Genomic DNA, 17,017 nt, shown 5'->3' on the forward strand with positions numbered 1-17,017 from the left:
GACATTTTAACCCGAAATTCGTTTTTAAATATGACAGAAATACTGTAGTTCACATTCTAAAGAAACAAGGAGTTCCAGCCCCTTGAGTAATTATTCATTTGTTGTATCGCTCATCTCATGTTTTAAGAACCAGAGAAAGTTAAATAATTTTAATCTGCGAGTTTTATAGTACACTTCGACTCAAAATTCATTTCGTATGGCAGAAGTATTCTTCTGAAAAATAAACAAGATAGAATAAAGCTGACGCCATCCGTTTCGAATAACACATGAACATGAAGAAAACGGCACCAGTTTAAACTCATGAGACAAAGCCCACGCATTTTTTTGAGGTAAATGAACTGGTTAGACCGAAAGCTAAATAAATAAACAATGAACTGACAGTGGTGAGGGATTTGGGGGCCATGTGATAAAACAAGTTCTACCGAAGTTTATCCTCTAGTTAGCACTTCAAGCCCAAAAGGGCCATCAAAAAATTTCTCACCAAAATACAGCAACAAAATTAGATAAAACCGAAGATGATCGAGGCAAGAGTATAAACGTTGTTAAGACACATGCCTACATACCAAGTACAACAGACTCGGAGAGCAAAAAGGCCAAAGACAGTTGTGAGCCATGACTTAGAAAATCCACCTCAACCTCTCAAAAACGAATTCGCCGAAGGTTGTAGAAAGAGCAACTCAATCCTGAAGCTGGAACATTTTTTTAAGCCTTGTGTCCTATGGGACAACAAAGAGAATGAAGAGAAGATGTTATTTGAAGTGATTTGAAGCTTGGGGGCTACCTCGAACTTAACGTAATTTTATTTCGAAGTTGAAGTAAAATAAGATCAAATTGTAAACTACCTTCTATTATCGTAACGAATATCTCACGATCGCCTCCACACATCACTTCGTGATTCATAGAAGTAAGACATCAACATCTTAAGACTAACCCTCAAGGTTTGTATTCTCGTGCACATCTTGATCGTCAGCAAATCAAACCTCAAACTTCAAGTTTTCGACCTTTTTTCGCGTTTTGTTCACACTTTGATCATTAAAATATCCTCATCCGAAGAGCCAGCAAACTCCACAAGTATCCACAGAGTTAGAAATGGTGGTAAACTTGTCATACTCTTCCATCCCTCTCCAAAAAATATCACAGAAAGGTGTCGATCGCTCAGTTGAAAACCCGCAAAAGCGCGCTGAAAATATCAAAATGGCACCGAACGCGCCGAACAAATTTCCTTGGCGCATGCGCAACAAAATGCCCCTCTGCTTAATTGCGTCAGTTTCCTCAGTCACCCTAATTCAATTCAGTGAAGAGCAGTGAAGCTCGAGATACTTCATGAAACATCTAGCTGAGATATGGCTGGTGACAATCCAAATGATTTGGAAATGGGTAAAAGTGAGCTAGAGCTGACAGAGCGTAATCGGAAAACAAACGAAGATAATCAAGAAAGTCATGCTGAAGTTAGTCATCATCAAAAGGATTTCTTAGAAGATGAATTGGACGAGGAGTTCTGGATTGAGGTAACAAATTTGCGTGCTGTAGAAAAACAAATTTTTGTTAATGTGTTTTTCTACCATTTTTGGTTTCCTGTAAAGATTGTTGCTGAAAACTAAACATTTTGTGGATGGTGGCAGTTCGTTTTTATTTTTTCCGCCAGGGGTTGCGAACCATCCTTTGTGTAAGTTCGATTGCCACCCGATAGAGTAAGGTCTGTAAGTACTTCATGACAGCAAATTGGATATTTGAGATCCAACAATTTCTACTCCCAGCTACTCTCGTAAAAACGCCTTACATCGTTACTGTTAGATGTAAAAATAGAGCCTTGAAGGCCATGGATTCTTTCCTGTCAACCAATTACAAAAATTTGATCTTCTTATCAAAGGTACGTCAAAAGCAGAGTGAAGGCTTTTCTTGGAGTGTTGCTATGAGTGAAGTGCGGATTAAAAGGATGATTCAGAAATACAAAGATAATGGGGAACTGGACAGTGAGGATCCAGCACTCTTGATGTTAAAAACGTGGCCAGCATCTGGAAAATACAAAGATAATCCCGATAGACTTCCAGGCCTTGAACAACTGGTTTGTATATTTTAACAACTCATAAACGATTCCATTTTTTGAGGGGAATTTATTAGCTTACTACAGAGCAGTGCTCCGACAATAACGGAATTAAATCATGTGTTTTTCCTTTAACTTGGTCTGTTTAATTTGACGTGTGAAAATGTTTTTGACCTATGGCTCTTTGTCCTAATCAGTGATACAGTTTTGATTTAGATACATTAAATTATAGTTTATGTATTGTTAAAAAGTCGGAATTGTTACTTTTTTATAACATACTTCCATTTCAGGTATGGGACTATTTTTTTCCTTTTCCACTTATATTTACATGAACAACTAAGCTATTGCAACCATCTTACCCATTTTGAAACATGTCCTTTTATGCAATAGCTGTTTTAATATTATGCAGTTTAAGCTCAATGCATTATTGATAATTTGAAGTACAATTTCATGAATCAGTTCCAAGAGCAGATGATTCAGGCTGGTCAGTTATGCCTGGTTATGATATATCCTGAAATATTTACTGACTCATAGACTTTACTATGGTGCAATTTTTGTGTGACTTTACCATTTTGGACTTTCATTTTGCAGATTAATCAGCTTTTGGAGATTCTGCTTGAAAGTGAACTGAACTTTAGAAACAGATACCAGATGTTTCGAGACAGAGGACAGAAATCAAGGAAGACTTTGATGCATTATGCTGCTGAGCTTGGCTTCTTACATGTCACCAAAACACTTGTGAAGAAATGTCCTGGACTGCTAGCTGTGATGACAAGAGAACCCTACAGGGAAAAGCAAGGCCTGTTGCCTGTTGAGTTAGCCTTGTTAACACAGAATGATGATTTGGCAGCATATTTGATCCAATTAATGAGTCATAACAGGTATGCATGCACGTTCCTGAGTAACTTTATCAGACAGTTCAGGAGTTTCCAGCACCTGAGGTGGAGCTGGGTTTTAAAAGACCAAAAAAATATTTTGAAATGATATGTGGAAGTTATTAACATGATAATGCTTGGCAAAGATTTTTATCAAAGGGCTGGCATAATGTGCAGATTGCTTATAAAATCTTTGAAAAGAGGGCTGATGGATGTTATGGAGGAACTCAGTAATTGACTTTGAGTACTTTAAAACCATTCGCATTATATAGTTATGATCACATTCTGAATTTCTTTGAAATGAAACTGGAGGGTAAGTTAAATTGAATAAAAATTTACAGTTATCACCTTCACAAAGTGTGGAATGGGAAGGGAATTCAAAATACAATGGGAGATCTTCATTTTCTCAAGTTTTTTTAAACTTAAAGGCAACATGTGGCTACTAGACTTTCTGTTGATGAGTTTGTATTTCCTTGGTTATTAAAGCACAAATTTTATTTTCTTGGATACCAGAAGATTTGACCAATCCTCAGCCATCTTTATTCAGTTTCAAGTCCATTATAGAAAATCCTAAGATGAAGGTAAGCATTTCTACAGTTATCTAATATAGCAGTTCAATACTTTTTTTTTTTTTAAGTATCAGGACAGAAAAAAAAACCATAGAGCCATTGATGAGGATTTTATGAATTCTTGACTCTAGAAAGAAACTTGACTAGGTGATGATCTAATACTAATATACATACACTGTATGCCTTTCATATGCATATCAGTATACTGAAATGTATATACATGCTATACATAAATATGATGCAAACTTGTGGCTGTAGTTTTTTTTGAAGGTATATGGTATAATGTTTTTTTTTTCCTGTCCTTGTGATAATAAAAACAGAAAACAGTAGTAGCATTACTGGACCAGATGGTGAATCCTCACTGGCCACACCTTCCAAAACGCAAGGAGAAGTATGATAGTGATAAGGAGAGGGCTGGAATTGAAGGGGTTTGGAGAACAATACCAGATGATCCTTTGGATTATCATTTTTACTATCATATTTTGGATGGTGATGAGGGAGGACGGCCCCCAAAAGTTTTTATGCTAGGAGGACAAGGACTGACAGAAAACAAATATTTCAACTGGAGGGACAAGTCTTGTTTACATGTCATCGCTAAGAGCAGAAATTTGGTAAGGTTGAGGTTTTGAAAGGAGAAATTATTCTATGTGTGGTTATCCTATGTTTGGAGATATACATGCAGGAGTTATCCAAAATATTTGGTTCTCTAGCTTGTTATATCAAGGGGTTGTAGCAACACTCTCAGATTTTGGGCTCATTTGCCAAGATTCTGGCTTTTACTTATGTTTACCAGCTCATCTAGTTGAAATGTTTGCATTTGGTGAAGGCAACACAATGTTTTGCTGTTCCAGTTGTAGAAGACTCATATTCTTGCTTAGACATTTCCTCTTTGGTTTGTGATTTTCCAGGAGGCCCTCCAACATCCTGTGGTTAGAATGTTGGTTAAAGCAAAATGGAAAAGTTATGGACACTTCTTTCTCAGGTGAATGTAAACCCAGAGGGAAAAAAATTGGGTTACCTAAGATTGTTCTATTGAAAAAAAAAAAGAAATAGAAATGACTGTGTTGATCCAAGCTGCTAGGAATGTATTGGAGCAAAAGAAGGGTTTAAAGTGGAGTTAAAGAGAAGAAATAGAGACTGAGGTTAGAGTAAGGATTCCTGGCATGTTCCAATCCATCTGCCAAATAATGGATTTTTTTAGATGCCTGGATATGGCCTTTAGATCGTTACTGCAAAAAGCTGAAATGAAGCACAAATGAAAGCATCATAATGTATACTTGTAATGTAAAATTTATTTATTCTTATTAATAATGTTGCTATTTATTACACAGCCTTCAAGCAGCATTGTATGTGATCTTCTTGCTGTGTTTGTCATATTCTCTGCTGAGTGCTTCCACAACAGTAGACCCCACTCAATATGAGGGTGAAGCAGATTCACTGCGTCGTTTTTGTGAGATTTTCACCCTTATTATGGTGGTCTTTTACATATGTGAAGAAATTAATCAAATGAGATTGTAAGTATGCAATTCTAGTGAGTGTAAAATCAGGTTCGAACACCATTTTTGCCAAAGCTCAGGACATTTTACCATTTGCAAGTGTTCATGTAGGTTGATATAGATCAGGGAAGACTTGGTAGTAGTTTAGAGGTGGAATTAATTATTACACAACCAACTTTGAGCGTTTGCCCTTTGTCAGATTGAGTAGAGGTGATGGAATTGTTAGGTCATGGTAAGGTTAAAAACATAAGAATGAATTAGTTTAATGAAAAGTGTTCTTTGCAAACTTTTAATCTGTCTGATTTCCCTTAGAGAGGGGAAGTCGTACTTCACAGAATGGATGACCCTGTTTGACTGGTCAGGCCTCTTGCTGATCCTGTGTATAATACCCTTACGGTACACGCAAATTAAAGCCCAGTGGCTTTTGGCATCTTTAGCTTTCTTGTTCAACTTCCTGAGGATCTTTAAGTTTTCTTGCTTGACAAGGTAAAATGCATCATAAGCTACGTTTGATAGGTTTGAGAGAATGTCAGCAAATTAGAACAAGAAAATCATATCTGTGAAACTTACTCACACAGTTGGATTAGGTTTGGATTTTGGTTAACAAGCCTAATTTATAATTAGTGCAACCCCACCATCTTGGCGCCTTCATGATGGAAATTTGGAAATTTTTAAAACGTCTCAACGAAAAAAGGTATAGAATAGAAAGAGTTAAAAAAGCGTCCTAGGAGAGGAGACAGACGGGAGTAATAGAATTAAAAGAATAAAGAGGATGGACAATTTGGCTAAAACAGCCAAATGCTTTCCATGGAGCCGACGCATGGCAACGTGTCGACCCCCCCTGAAGTTTTATTAGAAGACTGTTGAAAACTGTTATATTCTTATTAAGTATAATTCGAACATCATTATGTATCACATAACTTGTGTCCTTAATGTAATAGAACCGTGTATATTTTTTTTCAGGACAACCGGATTATACACAAAAACCTTGGCTAAGATCATTTTGCACGATGTGACAAGATCCATGGCGGTTTTTATTGTTATCTTTTTCTCCTTCTGTGGTGCTTTGTCTTTATCGCTCTGTTACTCCGATGAAAACCAACAGTTTAAGTATGTCTTAATCTTGCTTGCTTAAATGCTACTGAATAAATGTGTTGAATTATTTGGTTGGCTGATGTTTACTCTGCACTATCTGCGAATTTTAGTTGGATGAAGTGTATATGATAACACCTGAAGTGATATGAAATTTCTGTTAATGTGTTGCAGATCAGTCTATGTGTTACAGTCCATGCTAAATCCATTTTTTTTTACATTAGTGACTTCGGAGATGTGTTATTGAGTGGCTTTCGCGCGCTCTCTGAACAAAGACCAATTGCTTACGATTATTCAAATTTCAAGTGAGTTGATTTTTCTCTAAAAGCTCGAATATGTTTTTACTCCGTTTACTTGTTCAGATCTCTTTACCTTAAGATGAGTTTATTACCACTAAGATAATAGGTGAAACTAACCACGTAAGAGCATTTGATTTATTCCTTGCAGCTGGCTCTCCATTCTGTTAATGATGGCCTACATGGGGATCGTGATAGTGATTCTACTCAACATTCTCATTGCACAAATGAGTACGACCTACACACAGGCCAAGAAAGTCGCCCGTCTGGAATATGATGTGGATCGTATTCTACAACTCACACGCATGGAGAGATTTCCTTTTCTGGTAAATGAACATTCTTCGCTAATGGAATTGTAGCATTTTATCATTAAGCGTGCACCGGTGTTCGTGATTGATGCTAAGTGGCAGCGTGCATTAGCGCCATACGTGACTGTGAGCGTGAGGAGAAGAACGTACCGTTAGGGTAGGAGGGGGCTTAGGTATAGTTGTATTCTTCTGCCATTGAGGGGTGGCCTCATAGACTTAATTAGTTTTACATCTTTTCTTTATGCAGAATCTGCGCGTGAAGTATTACAAAGAGGGAGACTGGATCAGTGAAATGAAACTCGCCCAAGGTCTGCGTGAAGTATTTAACCAGGACTACTTTCACGATAGTTTTTATGCGTAGCAATCGGGAAAAACAGTTTTTTTTAGTCTTGTATCCTATGTGTACTTCTCTGAACGAAGGGAGATGAAGAAGACCTTCGGCTCAGTTGATACTCAGTTATAATAGAAAAGGAGTAATCTTTCTCGTGCCTTAACAGCTGTAAGGTTCTTTATCTTCCTAAATGTGATCTTGGTTTGTTTGTAGATCTTCTTGAATTCAGTGAAGATCGCAGCCCTTGGGAGTCGGTGGAAGAGAAACTTGCTGCGATTCGGTAACAATTAATTGCTTTATCTTATTTCCTCTCTTTTGTGCTATCAGCTTTAGTTTTGAACTCGTTCTCTCATTACTGGACTTTAGAAAAGACCGACTTCCTTGTACTCTTTCTTCTTTGTTTCAGCAGTCATGTTTCACACCTTCTGTTTTATTTTTTGTACAGGGATATGATGAGGAAGATGGTGAAACAGATGAGGCCTGGAATCAGATGAATGGAGCTTTGTGTGCCCTAGTCCCCTTTTTATGCGCCGATTTCTTTAGTCATTTAACTGGTAATTTTTATACAACAACGTTGACGCCATAGCCTGGTTGAAGGCTCTAAGCCTTATCTGCCTCTTTTCTTATTTGTTTTCTGTGGTATATTCGTAAGAAAACAAAAGAAAGGCTAATGAAAACAAGATGAGAGGACGTAAAGGGGCCAGTCAGTTCTAAAAGCCAAGTGTAGTATAACATGCGTTTAAGCAAGTCGATTGGTCGTAAATAAACGTTTAGTACACACAAAAAAGAAAACACCACTGAGCTTTCTTAAAACTGTTTGAAAAGCTTCATTTTGTATCCGACACTCTTGACAGTAAACTTGAGTGTGACATTGTATGCTTACGAAAAATGAAGGTCAGCTTTGAGAGAGTTAGCTTATAGAAATTACTAGTTTTTGCTTTGTTTTATATAACCACAAGACTTCTCCCACAGAATTATTTATGAAATGTGAGGTTAATTAGGAGATATTTAGTTTATACAGAGTTCTTTTATTTATCATTTTACCACGGATACTTTTATTGAAGAGTTTAGCGTACATTGAATGAAAATAAACTAAAATCAACTATTATGGGAAAGACTTCTTTGGGTTTCATTTCGAATAGAAGATTTATCAGTAGTATTTTGCAAATTTGCTACGTCGTACTGTCAGTCCTACTGACTTCAAAAACTGAAATGAAGAGCTTCATTGTAATCTTAGTGGTGTTTATGTATGCAGTAGGAAGTCCAGTGAAAGGTCCTGAGTTGTAAAATTGGAATACGTGACTTGCACAGACACCCTCTCAATACATTACCATTAAAAAAAAAAGCTTCTGCTGTTATCAATGTTAAAGGTCTCGGTTCATGTTAGAATTTGTTGTGAAAAAACAAAACAAAACCAAAAAAAGACAATTTAAACAAGTTAACAAACACTACGTCGATAGTAGGTCAAGAGGTTGTCAGTCTACGGCACTAGAGAAAAAGAATTGAAATCACTCGGGGAGAATGAATCATCTGTCGCACACATGAAAGCTTGGTCCAATATACCAGAAAACATATAATCCGCAATGAGTAGCGAAGCCTCAGCGGGCTCTGCTTTCGAATTTTGGCTAAACAATTATATTCATCTCCCGTTCTCCCCCATCTTAATATTGCCTGGTGTTAACAAGATAAGTTACTTATATTAATATTTTGCAACACTTTTTCAGGGGAAAAAGGGACTTTTAAGTCACTTATCAGACATGGATTACAAGATATCTGTTTATTATGTTCAATGCATAGAGGGTTGTTGACTACCCACTTAAGGGAGGCGTTCCAACTGCTCTTGCCACTCAATGTAGCTTAGCCAATCGCCTCAGTAATGAGGCCGTAGATTCTTTTGATTGAACTTACTAGTGCAATAGGATTATTTCAAAGGGGCTCAATAGTTATCCATGAGCAAATAGGCTTAACAGTCTTTTTAAAAAACTTTACACCTGTCGAATGATCGTTTCATTTCCAATTTTACTGCAATGCGAAACGTAAAAGAATCAGCCTTGTTAGGTTTATCATTCTCTTCTGGGGCTTTAAGTAAGGCTGAGGTCCTACTATCCATCTATTTTTGTGAAATTTTGATTTTATATGGCAAATTTTTACCTATATCAACATTAGCCTAATTATAGGTAGCCACCTGATTCAGTCACGCATAGCTCTATTCGCTATTCGCTAACCTCTGTAACTAGAGATAATATTCAGAAAAAAAATCCTATACCCGGGAAGGAGTATTTGAATTATTTTTAGCGTTTTGAAATTCCAGAGAGTTGTTTATCAAGGAGAAATACATTCCCTTCAATGGTTTCAATAAATGCAAGGCACTTTCACGGGCAAAAGATATGAAGTTTGTCATACACACTGAGATGGATCGCTCACGCATTTTAAATAAGTAATTGGTACTGAACTAAGGCCTAACTGGAAAAAATTATCAGTGAAGTGAGTTTTAACGAGTATTGGGTTAGCAATTACCGTGAGGAAGCCACTCTATATTGCCATATGATGGCAATAACAAATCTAACAGACGAGGAAAAACAAACGGAAACATTTCAAAAAGAGAAGACATGTTCCCCTTCTTTGGCTGGAGGACTACAATATAAACCAATTTATTTATCAACAGTCAACATTCTCCTTCTCATCACAGCATTTCATGCCAATTTTCTTATCCTTGTTGCCCTTCACAGGGAATCTTCATCCACCGTCCAAACACTTGTATCGTTGTCTGGCAACAACTGATCTGTTGTTGGTCTTGTTAGCCATGCACCAGCCCTTCAATGCTATTTATTGGATGCTTGTGATTCACAAACGATACCCAAGGGACGCAGCCTACATAACAAGCTATGCATTATGTGTAGCTCTGTGATGACGATGGCGGCCATAAGTTTGGACAGACTTCTCGCCCTGTTGTTGGGGCTGAAATACAGACAAATTGTGGCTTTGAAGCCCACATATATTTAGGTTTTATCTGATGCCGCTGTTTTAAGCTTCATTTTAAATTACATTTGGTATACTCACGTAACCAGGCCATCTTACTTATTGATATCAATCGCTTCGCACACAAAGATTTTTCGCGCCCTTAGTCATCACATATATTGTTTGAACTGCCTTTTGGATTGCAGCTGCTGTTGCTGCTCTATGTATCATTTTTGATCGCCGTATAACCTTTTTTATGACATTCTAATTATACCATCTTGTCTGGTTTTCACTCGCCTCGTACGCAAAGATCTTTCACACTCTCGGTCGTCATGACGTTTGAGTACGAAATCACGTTCAACATCAGCAAAGCCAACTAAACGCACCGAACGCAAGTACAGTTATTTTTTATTGTTTGTTCTGTGCCATATGGTGTTATGGAAATCGTTACCAGCTATAACAAAACATATTCATCACACGTAGCTATCTTTTGGGAAATAGCAGTTTCAATAGTTTACTTTAACTCAACGTCAAACCCGTTGAAGTAAGACAAACACTGAAGCAGATAATCAGACAAGCTCTTTGCCGTCCATGGACTTAAATCCCGTTTGAGTTTCAATGGCCGTATTGCTTTACAAAGTTACGGTTATCATTAGATATTCGATTTCATTAGCGTGCAAACTGTTGTTGATATGATCTATTTCCATATGAAAGACAACGAACGATAACCTTAAACATCCCAAGCACATCATTGTTGAAGTGAAGACACTTATCTTCGATACAACAAAAGATGAATAAGGAGAAAAGCCTCTTGCACGTATGGTCTAGAAACAATTGCTTGAGTTATATCAATCCTCACCGAACGTTAACCGAGTAAAGAGGGTTTTTCTTTGCCATACTATTCAAAAATGATGATAACAGAATTGTTCAAGTGAAGGCACTTATCTTCGATACAACAAAAGATGAATAAGAAGAAAAGCGTCTTGCATACATGGTCTAGAAACAATTGCTTAAGTGATACCAATCCTCAATGAACGTTAACCGAGTAAAGAGGGTTTTCTTTATCATACTATTCAAAGATGATGGTAACGGATGTCTTCAAGCTTGCCTCTCAATTCTTATTGATACCTGCATATGGAAAATTCGTGGAACAAATTTACCTTTTTTGACACCCCACACGGTGTTTTTGTGTATCTCAGCTAGACAGGTGCTTTTAAGAACAAAAATCTCTCGATCGTTACAATTTCAAGTAACCGTAAGGGAAAACGTACATCGTTTGCAGAATGATGGCGGCAACAAATTCAACGGGAGATGGAACGCAGATGAAAACATTTGAAGAACTTGTATGTTCCTCTTCTTCGGAGGGCGAATTGCGACAATACTCCTTGCGTCTGTCAGCAGTCATCATTTTCTTTTCCCTTACAGCATTTCTTGGGAATGCCCTGATCGTCGTAGCACTTCACAAGGTGTCTTCCCTCCACCCGCCGTCCAAACTCCTGTACCGTTGTCTGGCAACGAGTGATCTGTTGGTTGGTCTTATAGGCCAGCCTCTCACTGCTACTCTTTGGATGTCGGTTGTTTTCGAACAGTGGAGACTTTGTCGATTCGCATGGGTAGCAGCCTCCATTACAGGTTATGGATTATCTTTTATATCTTTGTTGACACTGGCAGCCATGAGCGTGGACAGACTTCTCGCCCTGTTGTTGGGGCTGAGATATAGACAAATTGTAACTTTGAAGCGCACATATATCATTGTCGTTGCTCTTTGGATTGTAACCGTTGTCGCTACTCTATGCGAGGCGTTAGGCTCTCATATAGCGCCCTGGTTCGGTCGAATTGTCATCCCATGTTGCCTATTAATCTCGATTGCTTCATATGCAAAGATTTTCCTCGTTCTTAGTCATCGTCAAGCTCAAGTACAACATCATGTTCAACAACAGCCGAGCCAACCAAATGCACTGAACATGGCGCGATACAAAAAGGCAGTGTACAGTGCACTGTGGGTGCAGTTAATGTTGCTTGCTTGTTATGTGCCTGTGAGTTTGGTGGGAATTGTGATGGCTCATAGAAAAGGAAATTCATCGCATTTAGTGGTCGCTCTTGGAATAGCGAATACCCTGGTTTATTTCAACTCGACTTTAAATCCTTTTCTTTACTGCTGGAAGATTAGTGAAGTAAGAAGAGCAGTTAAGCAGACAATCAGACAAGCGCTTTGCTGTCCACGGGGTTAGATCTTCCATTATACTCTTTTTTAGTTGTTTCAAGCGAGTATGTAACGTGACGATGCTATTAGATAACGCATCCTGTCGGATATGTCATTTCATCATAACCATTATAATTTCCTCAAATGTGATTGGTGCATTAACTGCTTTATTTTTTGCTAATCATTCTGTAGAGCTGTAATCGGACAATGTACTCGGACAGTTGGCTGTAGTCGGACACCTGTGATCTGGCAGTTGAAGTAGTCAATCACACTAAGTCCACTCATCCAAATCCACCAATCACAGAATTGAACACAATAACCATAGCAACAGCCACTTATCCTAAAAAAAGAATTGGTAATTTTTACAATGAAGAAATTTTTTATTTTAGACATCGTCTCTAACGGAGATATTACTCCTAAATGTATTTGTTATTTTCGGAAATTGAAACGGTTATGATTAATTGGTAACAGGACTTCTTGTCGTCCAATTCTGTCAGTAATCATATGAGCGATAAACAAATTTGTTAGTCACTCGTATGATTACAGAGCGAATTGGACTCCACTCAGTCCTATTACCATTACGAATAGGAAGAAGTAGGAAGCTTAATGTAGTCGCTGCTCAAAGCTGTTTAGATATTCTCATAATAGAGAGACTAATTTATGCTTTCATAAAACCTTATCATTTAAACAAAATTGTAGTTCTATCTCACGCTGTTGTTTAGCAATAGACCTTAGCCTTTTACCTGTGACATTCAAGAGCAAACACTTAGAATAAGAGCGATTGGAGGAATTGAGGGTTGTGTGTGGGTTTATATGCAGCAAGTGGAGCCACGCCATTGGTGGGAATATGGTGACGAGAAAACAGGAATAAATTAGTTGAATGAAAAGCGCTCGTTGATTCCGTGGGGATCAAGGGTGCCGATTTGGAAGATAAATTTTTGTTCTAATGTTTTATGGCTTTCCGAACTGCCTAGATGTAAGGAAAGGCCGCAAACTGCCACATGCTGTATAGAATGATTAGGAAGATTAAAGTGTCTACTGACTGGTTTGGATGCGTCCTTGTCATTTCTTTCCACGTCGCGAAGGTGTTCTCGGAATCGGTCACCTAGTGTCGTCTTCCTGTTTCGCCGATGTATAACTTATTGCAATAAGTGCAAGTTTTGCAGTAAAATAACATTGGCGGAGGTACACGTATAGTGATCAGTGATCTTAACGGATCTCTTGGGTCCCGATATTTTCTCTACGTTATGAACGAAAGAACAAGTTTTGCATCGTGAGCGAGCGCATTTGAAAGTTCCAGATTGATCATTGGTTTGAAATGAACTCTTGACTAGAAAGTTGCCTATGTCTTTGTCACGTTTGAATGAAATAAGTGGGGGTTGCGAAAAGATAGTGCCAGTCTCTGAATCGTTTTGGAGTAATTTAAAATTTTTAAGAATGATAGATTTAACTGCGTGGTTGCGAGGGTGAAATGTAAGAGTAAATAGAATGCGGTCAGTGTTATCGTTCTCAGCCGTTTGTAGTGCTGACTGTCGATCAATTTGTTGGGCACGGTGGTGGCCCGCTCGAACGACAGAGACAGGATAGCCACGTTTATAGAAAAACTAGCACATTGCCTCTGGCCCTTCGGAAAAATCAGAGTCGTTACTACACAAACGACGAAATCTGAGAACTGTGATAAGGTATGGAGTTTTTGACGTGTGATGGATGTGAAGATGAATACAACAAGTAACTGAGTTAATCTGTAGGTTTGTAGTAAACACTAGTGCATAAACCGTTACCTTCAATTGAAATTTTGATGTCTAGAAAAGCCAAAGAAGTGTCGCAAATTTCCCAAGTATATTTAAGAGCTGGATGAAAGGAATTGATGGCGGTTATAATTGAGTGAGCTCCTCTTTGGTAGAGGAGGTAGCGCCGATGCAATCGTCAATGTAACGGCTTGTAGAGTTCAGGTTTTGGGCCGTGGTATTGCCTAAAAAATTGATGTTCGATAAAACCTACAAAAGATTGGCGTAGCTGGGTCCCATTTTAGTACCCATGGCCACGCCATTAGTTTGTTTATAGTAGCTACCACCGAATGAAAAGCAATTGAGTGTGAGCGGTAGTTCGACCAGACGGAGTAGTGTTTCAGAGCTAGGTTCCTTAACAGTGCGATGATCGAAAAAATGTTTGAGGGCCTGGAGACCATTGCGAATGACAGTATAGAGATGTTATATCCATAGTCAAATAACTTTGTTTTGGCCAAGGAAACTAAAGTCACGAAAAATTTCAAGTGCGTGTTGGCTGTCCTTAATGTAAGACGGAAAAGTTTTGACGATAGGTGCTATACGTTTTCAACTCAGTTGTTAACACTAAATTACCTGCTATACTCTCCCACCGACGCAGCACCACAGTTTCTTTAGAAACTTACCCCTTTATTGTTGTATAAATTGTTCCACTGAAACTAGAGCAGTGAATGCAACTATGTTCACCAGCCGAAATGCGTGTACCTTTCAAACTCAATTTGTTTGTTTTCTATAACGTTCAGCGACGTTCACCTAAAATGGATCTATATTTCAAGTGTGTTTTTTTCTTTTTATTTTTCATGTCAGTAGGTGACCATTGGGTCTTGGAGCCCAAATTTTTTGCAGGAAAGTTCGTCCCCAGATATAACATTCAAACATTCATATATACCATTTGAAAAATGAGAAGGAAAAATAGCACATCCGATCCTGAGGAACTGAGAACAATTATTTACAAGTTTTCAAAAAGGATCAGTCGCTGTTTATTTGCTGACATTATTTTTACTGTCTAAGTCACCTCTGAGCTAACCAGGTTCAGAATTATTTTCACATTTGTGAGAAAGAGGGTTAGTCATCGTATAAATAGAAATGAATTTTCCAATGCAAAACACTGAAATATAACGCGTAAACTTTCGCAGCTGCTATCGTTGTTTATAAATTGTTGATGACTATTGTTGCCAAAAGAATTTTCAGACTTATCCTAACGTGTTTAATGCCCTTTAAAAGGTGCCACCTGTTGTTTGTCTATTTCCTATTGTATAAGATTTAAGATACATCTTAACTAGTGCAGTACTTGAAGAATCGCTAAGAACCGAGTTCCGGTTTTAAAGAAGAACCCGAGAAATGAAAACGATCAATAATTTAATAGACAGTGAAACACGTTTTCTCCGGCTTTTTAGAGACGCAAACGCCAAAACGCAAAACGCAAAGCACCAGCGCTGTTGCGTGTTTCGCCTGTTTTCCTGCCAATCGGCTCATTATTTTGTGCAAAAGTGACTTTAAAATGCAAACGCACGCGCACTACCTTCGTGATAACACAGTTCTATTAAGATGGGTAAGGAGATTCACAACACTGTAGCTGTGTCTTGTTTGTGGGTATTGCTCAGTGTCTTGATTTCTTTGTATAACTGGCCAACATGGCAGTAAAATTTATTATCTAAAGTTAACGTGAATCGAATTTCAGTCATTCAGAATTGATAACAATGATCATGACTGATTTTGTTTCAGACTTTTTGAGTCCAACCCACGAATTCAAGACATAGTTCCCGCCTTTACGAGTTTGGAACTTGAAGCCGTAATCACTCTCGATCTCTGTATCTTCACGTCAGACGGGTCATGACTGCCGCTGGAAAATGCTATGTTTTTCTTTAAACGACGCAGAGGTTTTCATCGAGTATTCAATTCAGTAAGCTGTTCATTAACATTTTTCACGTGCGTTGCAAAATATTTAAGGATAAAAAACGCAATAGCGTCGGTTTGTGCGCGAAAATATGTACGGATATTTGTCCTTGGATGTTATCTGTTCCTCGAAGCTCACAGCTTTCGCAACTTGGGACAGAAAATTCGTGAAAATGACCGCGGACCCATATCCGCACTTATTTTAGCGCCAAATTGGAACAATGTTAATACAGCGCTGTATGGTGATTTAAAATTCAGTAAAGGGAAGCATAGTGCTATCTAGGAGTACAAATATTGTTGTGAAGCGTTGTCTAGTTACCGCATGTTTTACGGATTTACAGTGCTACTCAGGGGTATAATGTTGTTTGTGCTGTATAATTTTAAAAGTTGCAATAAAGGGATGTATAAGCTATTTAGTGTAGGAGGAGAGGGCATATAGACGTACGTATCTCGAGGAGTTTGTTCTACAACGTAAAGAGACATGGAGTCCAATAATCGACGGAACGTGTTTGCTCCTAATGAATCTTTCGGGCTGTTATCGACTACCTCTTAGGAAGCATACAATAACTTAACCTTTCTTGATTATTGTCTTTTCAAATACTTTCTCAAGGTCCTCTCTGCGTCTACATCCATGATGACGGCTACCGACTCGGAGAAGTCTGTGGATTGGCCTGCTGCCATCTTGGACTCGCGATGTAGTTGGACCCTGGGCGAGAGTTTGATCCATTCCCAATCAGATGATAGAAGAAGCATTAATTTGGACATTGAAGGACTCGTTTCCAACAAAATGCCTCGATTATGTCGCAGAGACTTGGAGGGAGCTCTTTCGTTTTATAGCTGCTACTGTGATGAGAGGACCGAGGAGAGCAAACACTGGCAAGCGAGACCCAAAATTGAGACCCCCTGTGGACTGGGAATGAGTCGAAAGGAAAACTAAGATTTTACTAGACATGATGCTAAGAGGACACCATCCTAAAGTGAACACATAAGCATAATAACAACTACTCTGGGGATGTAAGGAGGTATATGAGTTGTAAGAGACCTGACGATGCGCGAGGATTGAGACGAATGAAAACTGAACCAGACAAGGAGATAGTCGCGTCTAATGAAAGCGCGTAGAAGAATAAAGTTGAGGTCGACGAAAGAAGTGCGCGGTTAAAAATGA

General features: G+C 38.3%; 3 protein-coding genes across 3 annotated transcripts; all 3 read left to right on the forward strand.

Annotated features, from left to right (window-relative positions):
- Positions 1–1,315: 1,315 nt before the first annotated feature.
- LOC136277401 (uncharacterized) lies at positions 1,316–3,153 on the forward strand. The gene is made up of 4 exons (XM_066159431.1): positions 1,316–1,508; positions 1,871–2,065; positions 2,636–2,925; positions 3,066–3,153. Exons 1-4 carry the CDS (start codon positions 1,344–1,346, stop codon positions 3,151–3,153), a joined length of 738 nt encoding a protein of 245 aa, XP_066015528.1. The 5' UTR covers positions 1,316–1,343.
- Positions 3,154–3,409: 256 nt separating this feature from the next.
- Positions 3,410–8,108, forward strand: LOC131786393 (transient receptor potential cation channel subfamily V member 5-like). Its single transcript, XM_066159270.1, has 11 exons — positions 3,410–3,500; positions 3,809–4,099; positions 4,397–4,470; positions 4,820–5,002; positions 5,297–5,470; positions 5,948–6,094; positions 6,301–6,381; positions 6,524–6,698; positions 6,928–6,988; positions 7,225–7,291; positions 7,457–8,108. Exons 1-11 carry the CDS (start codon positions 3,495–3,497, stop codon positions 7,503–7,505), a joined length of 1,308 nt encoding a protein of 435 aa, XP_066015367.1. The 5' UTR covers positions 3,410–3,494; the 3' UTR covers positions 7,506–8,108.
- Positions 8,109–11,173: 3,065 nt separating this feature from the next.
- LOC136277515 (melanocyte-stimulating hormone receptor-like) lies at positions 11,174–12,310 on the forward strand. Its single transcript, XM_066159807.1, has one exon. It carries the CDS (start codon positions 11,253–11,255, stop codon positions 12,198–12,200), a length of 948 nt encoding a protein of 315 aa, XP_066015904.1. The 5' UTR covers positions 11,174–11,252; the 3' UTR covers positions 12,201–12,310.
- Positions 12,311–17,017: the final 4,707 nt, after the last annotated feature.

Source organism: Pocillopora verrucosa, chromosome 12 (assembly GCF_036669915.1).
Source record: "Pocillopora verrucosa isolate sample1 chromosome 12, ASM3666991v2, whole genome shotgun sequence".
NCBI classification, from domain to species: domain Eukaryota; kingdom Metazoa; phylum Cnidaria; class Anthozoa; order Scleractinia; family Pocilloporidae; genus Pocillopora; species Pocillopora verrucosa.

Bases quoted from the DNA above. Each gene is read 5' to 3' on its own strand.
- LOC136277401 (XM_066159431.1), top strand. From the start codon at position 1,344: ATGGCTGGTGACAATCCAAATGATTTGGAAATGGGTAAAAGTGAGCTA. The intron at 1,509-1,870 runs GTAACAAATTTG...TTCTTATCAAAG, and splicing joins ACGAGGAGTTCTGGATTGAG to GTACGTCAAAAGCAGAGTGA. The intron at 2,066-2,635 runs GTTTGTATATTT...TTCATTTTGCAG, and splicing joins TTCCAGGCCTTGAACAACTG to ATTAATCAGCTTTTGGAGAT.
- LOC136277515 (XM_066159807.1), top strand. From the start codon at position 11,253: ATGATGGCGGCAACAAATTCAACGGGAGATGGAACGCAGATGAAAACA.
- LOC131786393 (XM_066159270.1), top strand. The intron at 5,003-5,296 runs GTAAGTATGCAA...GATTTCCCTTAG, and splicing joins GAAATTAATCAAATGAGATT to AGAGGGGAAGTCGTACTTCA. The intron at 7,292-7,456 runs GTAACAATTAAT...TTTTTTGTACAG, and splicing joins GAGAAACTTGCTGCGATTCG to GGATATGATGAGGAAGATGG.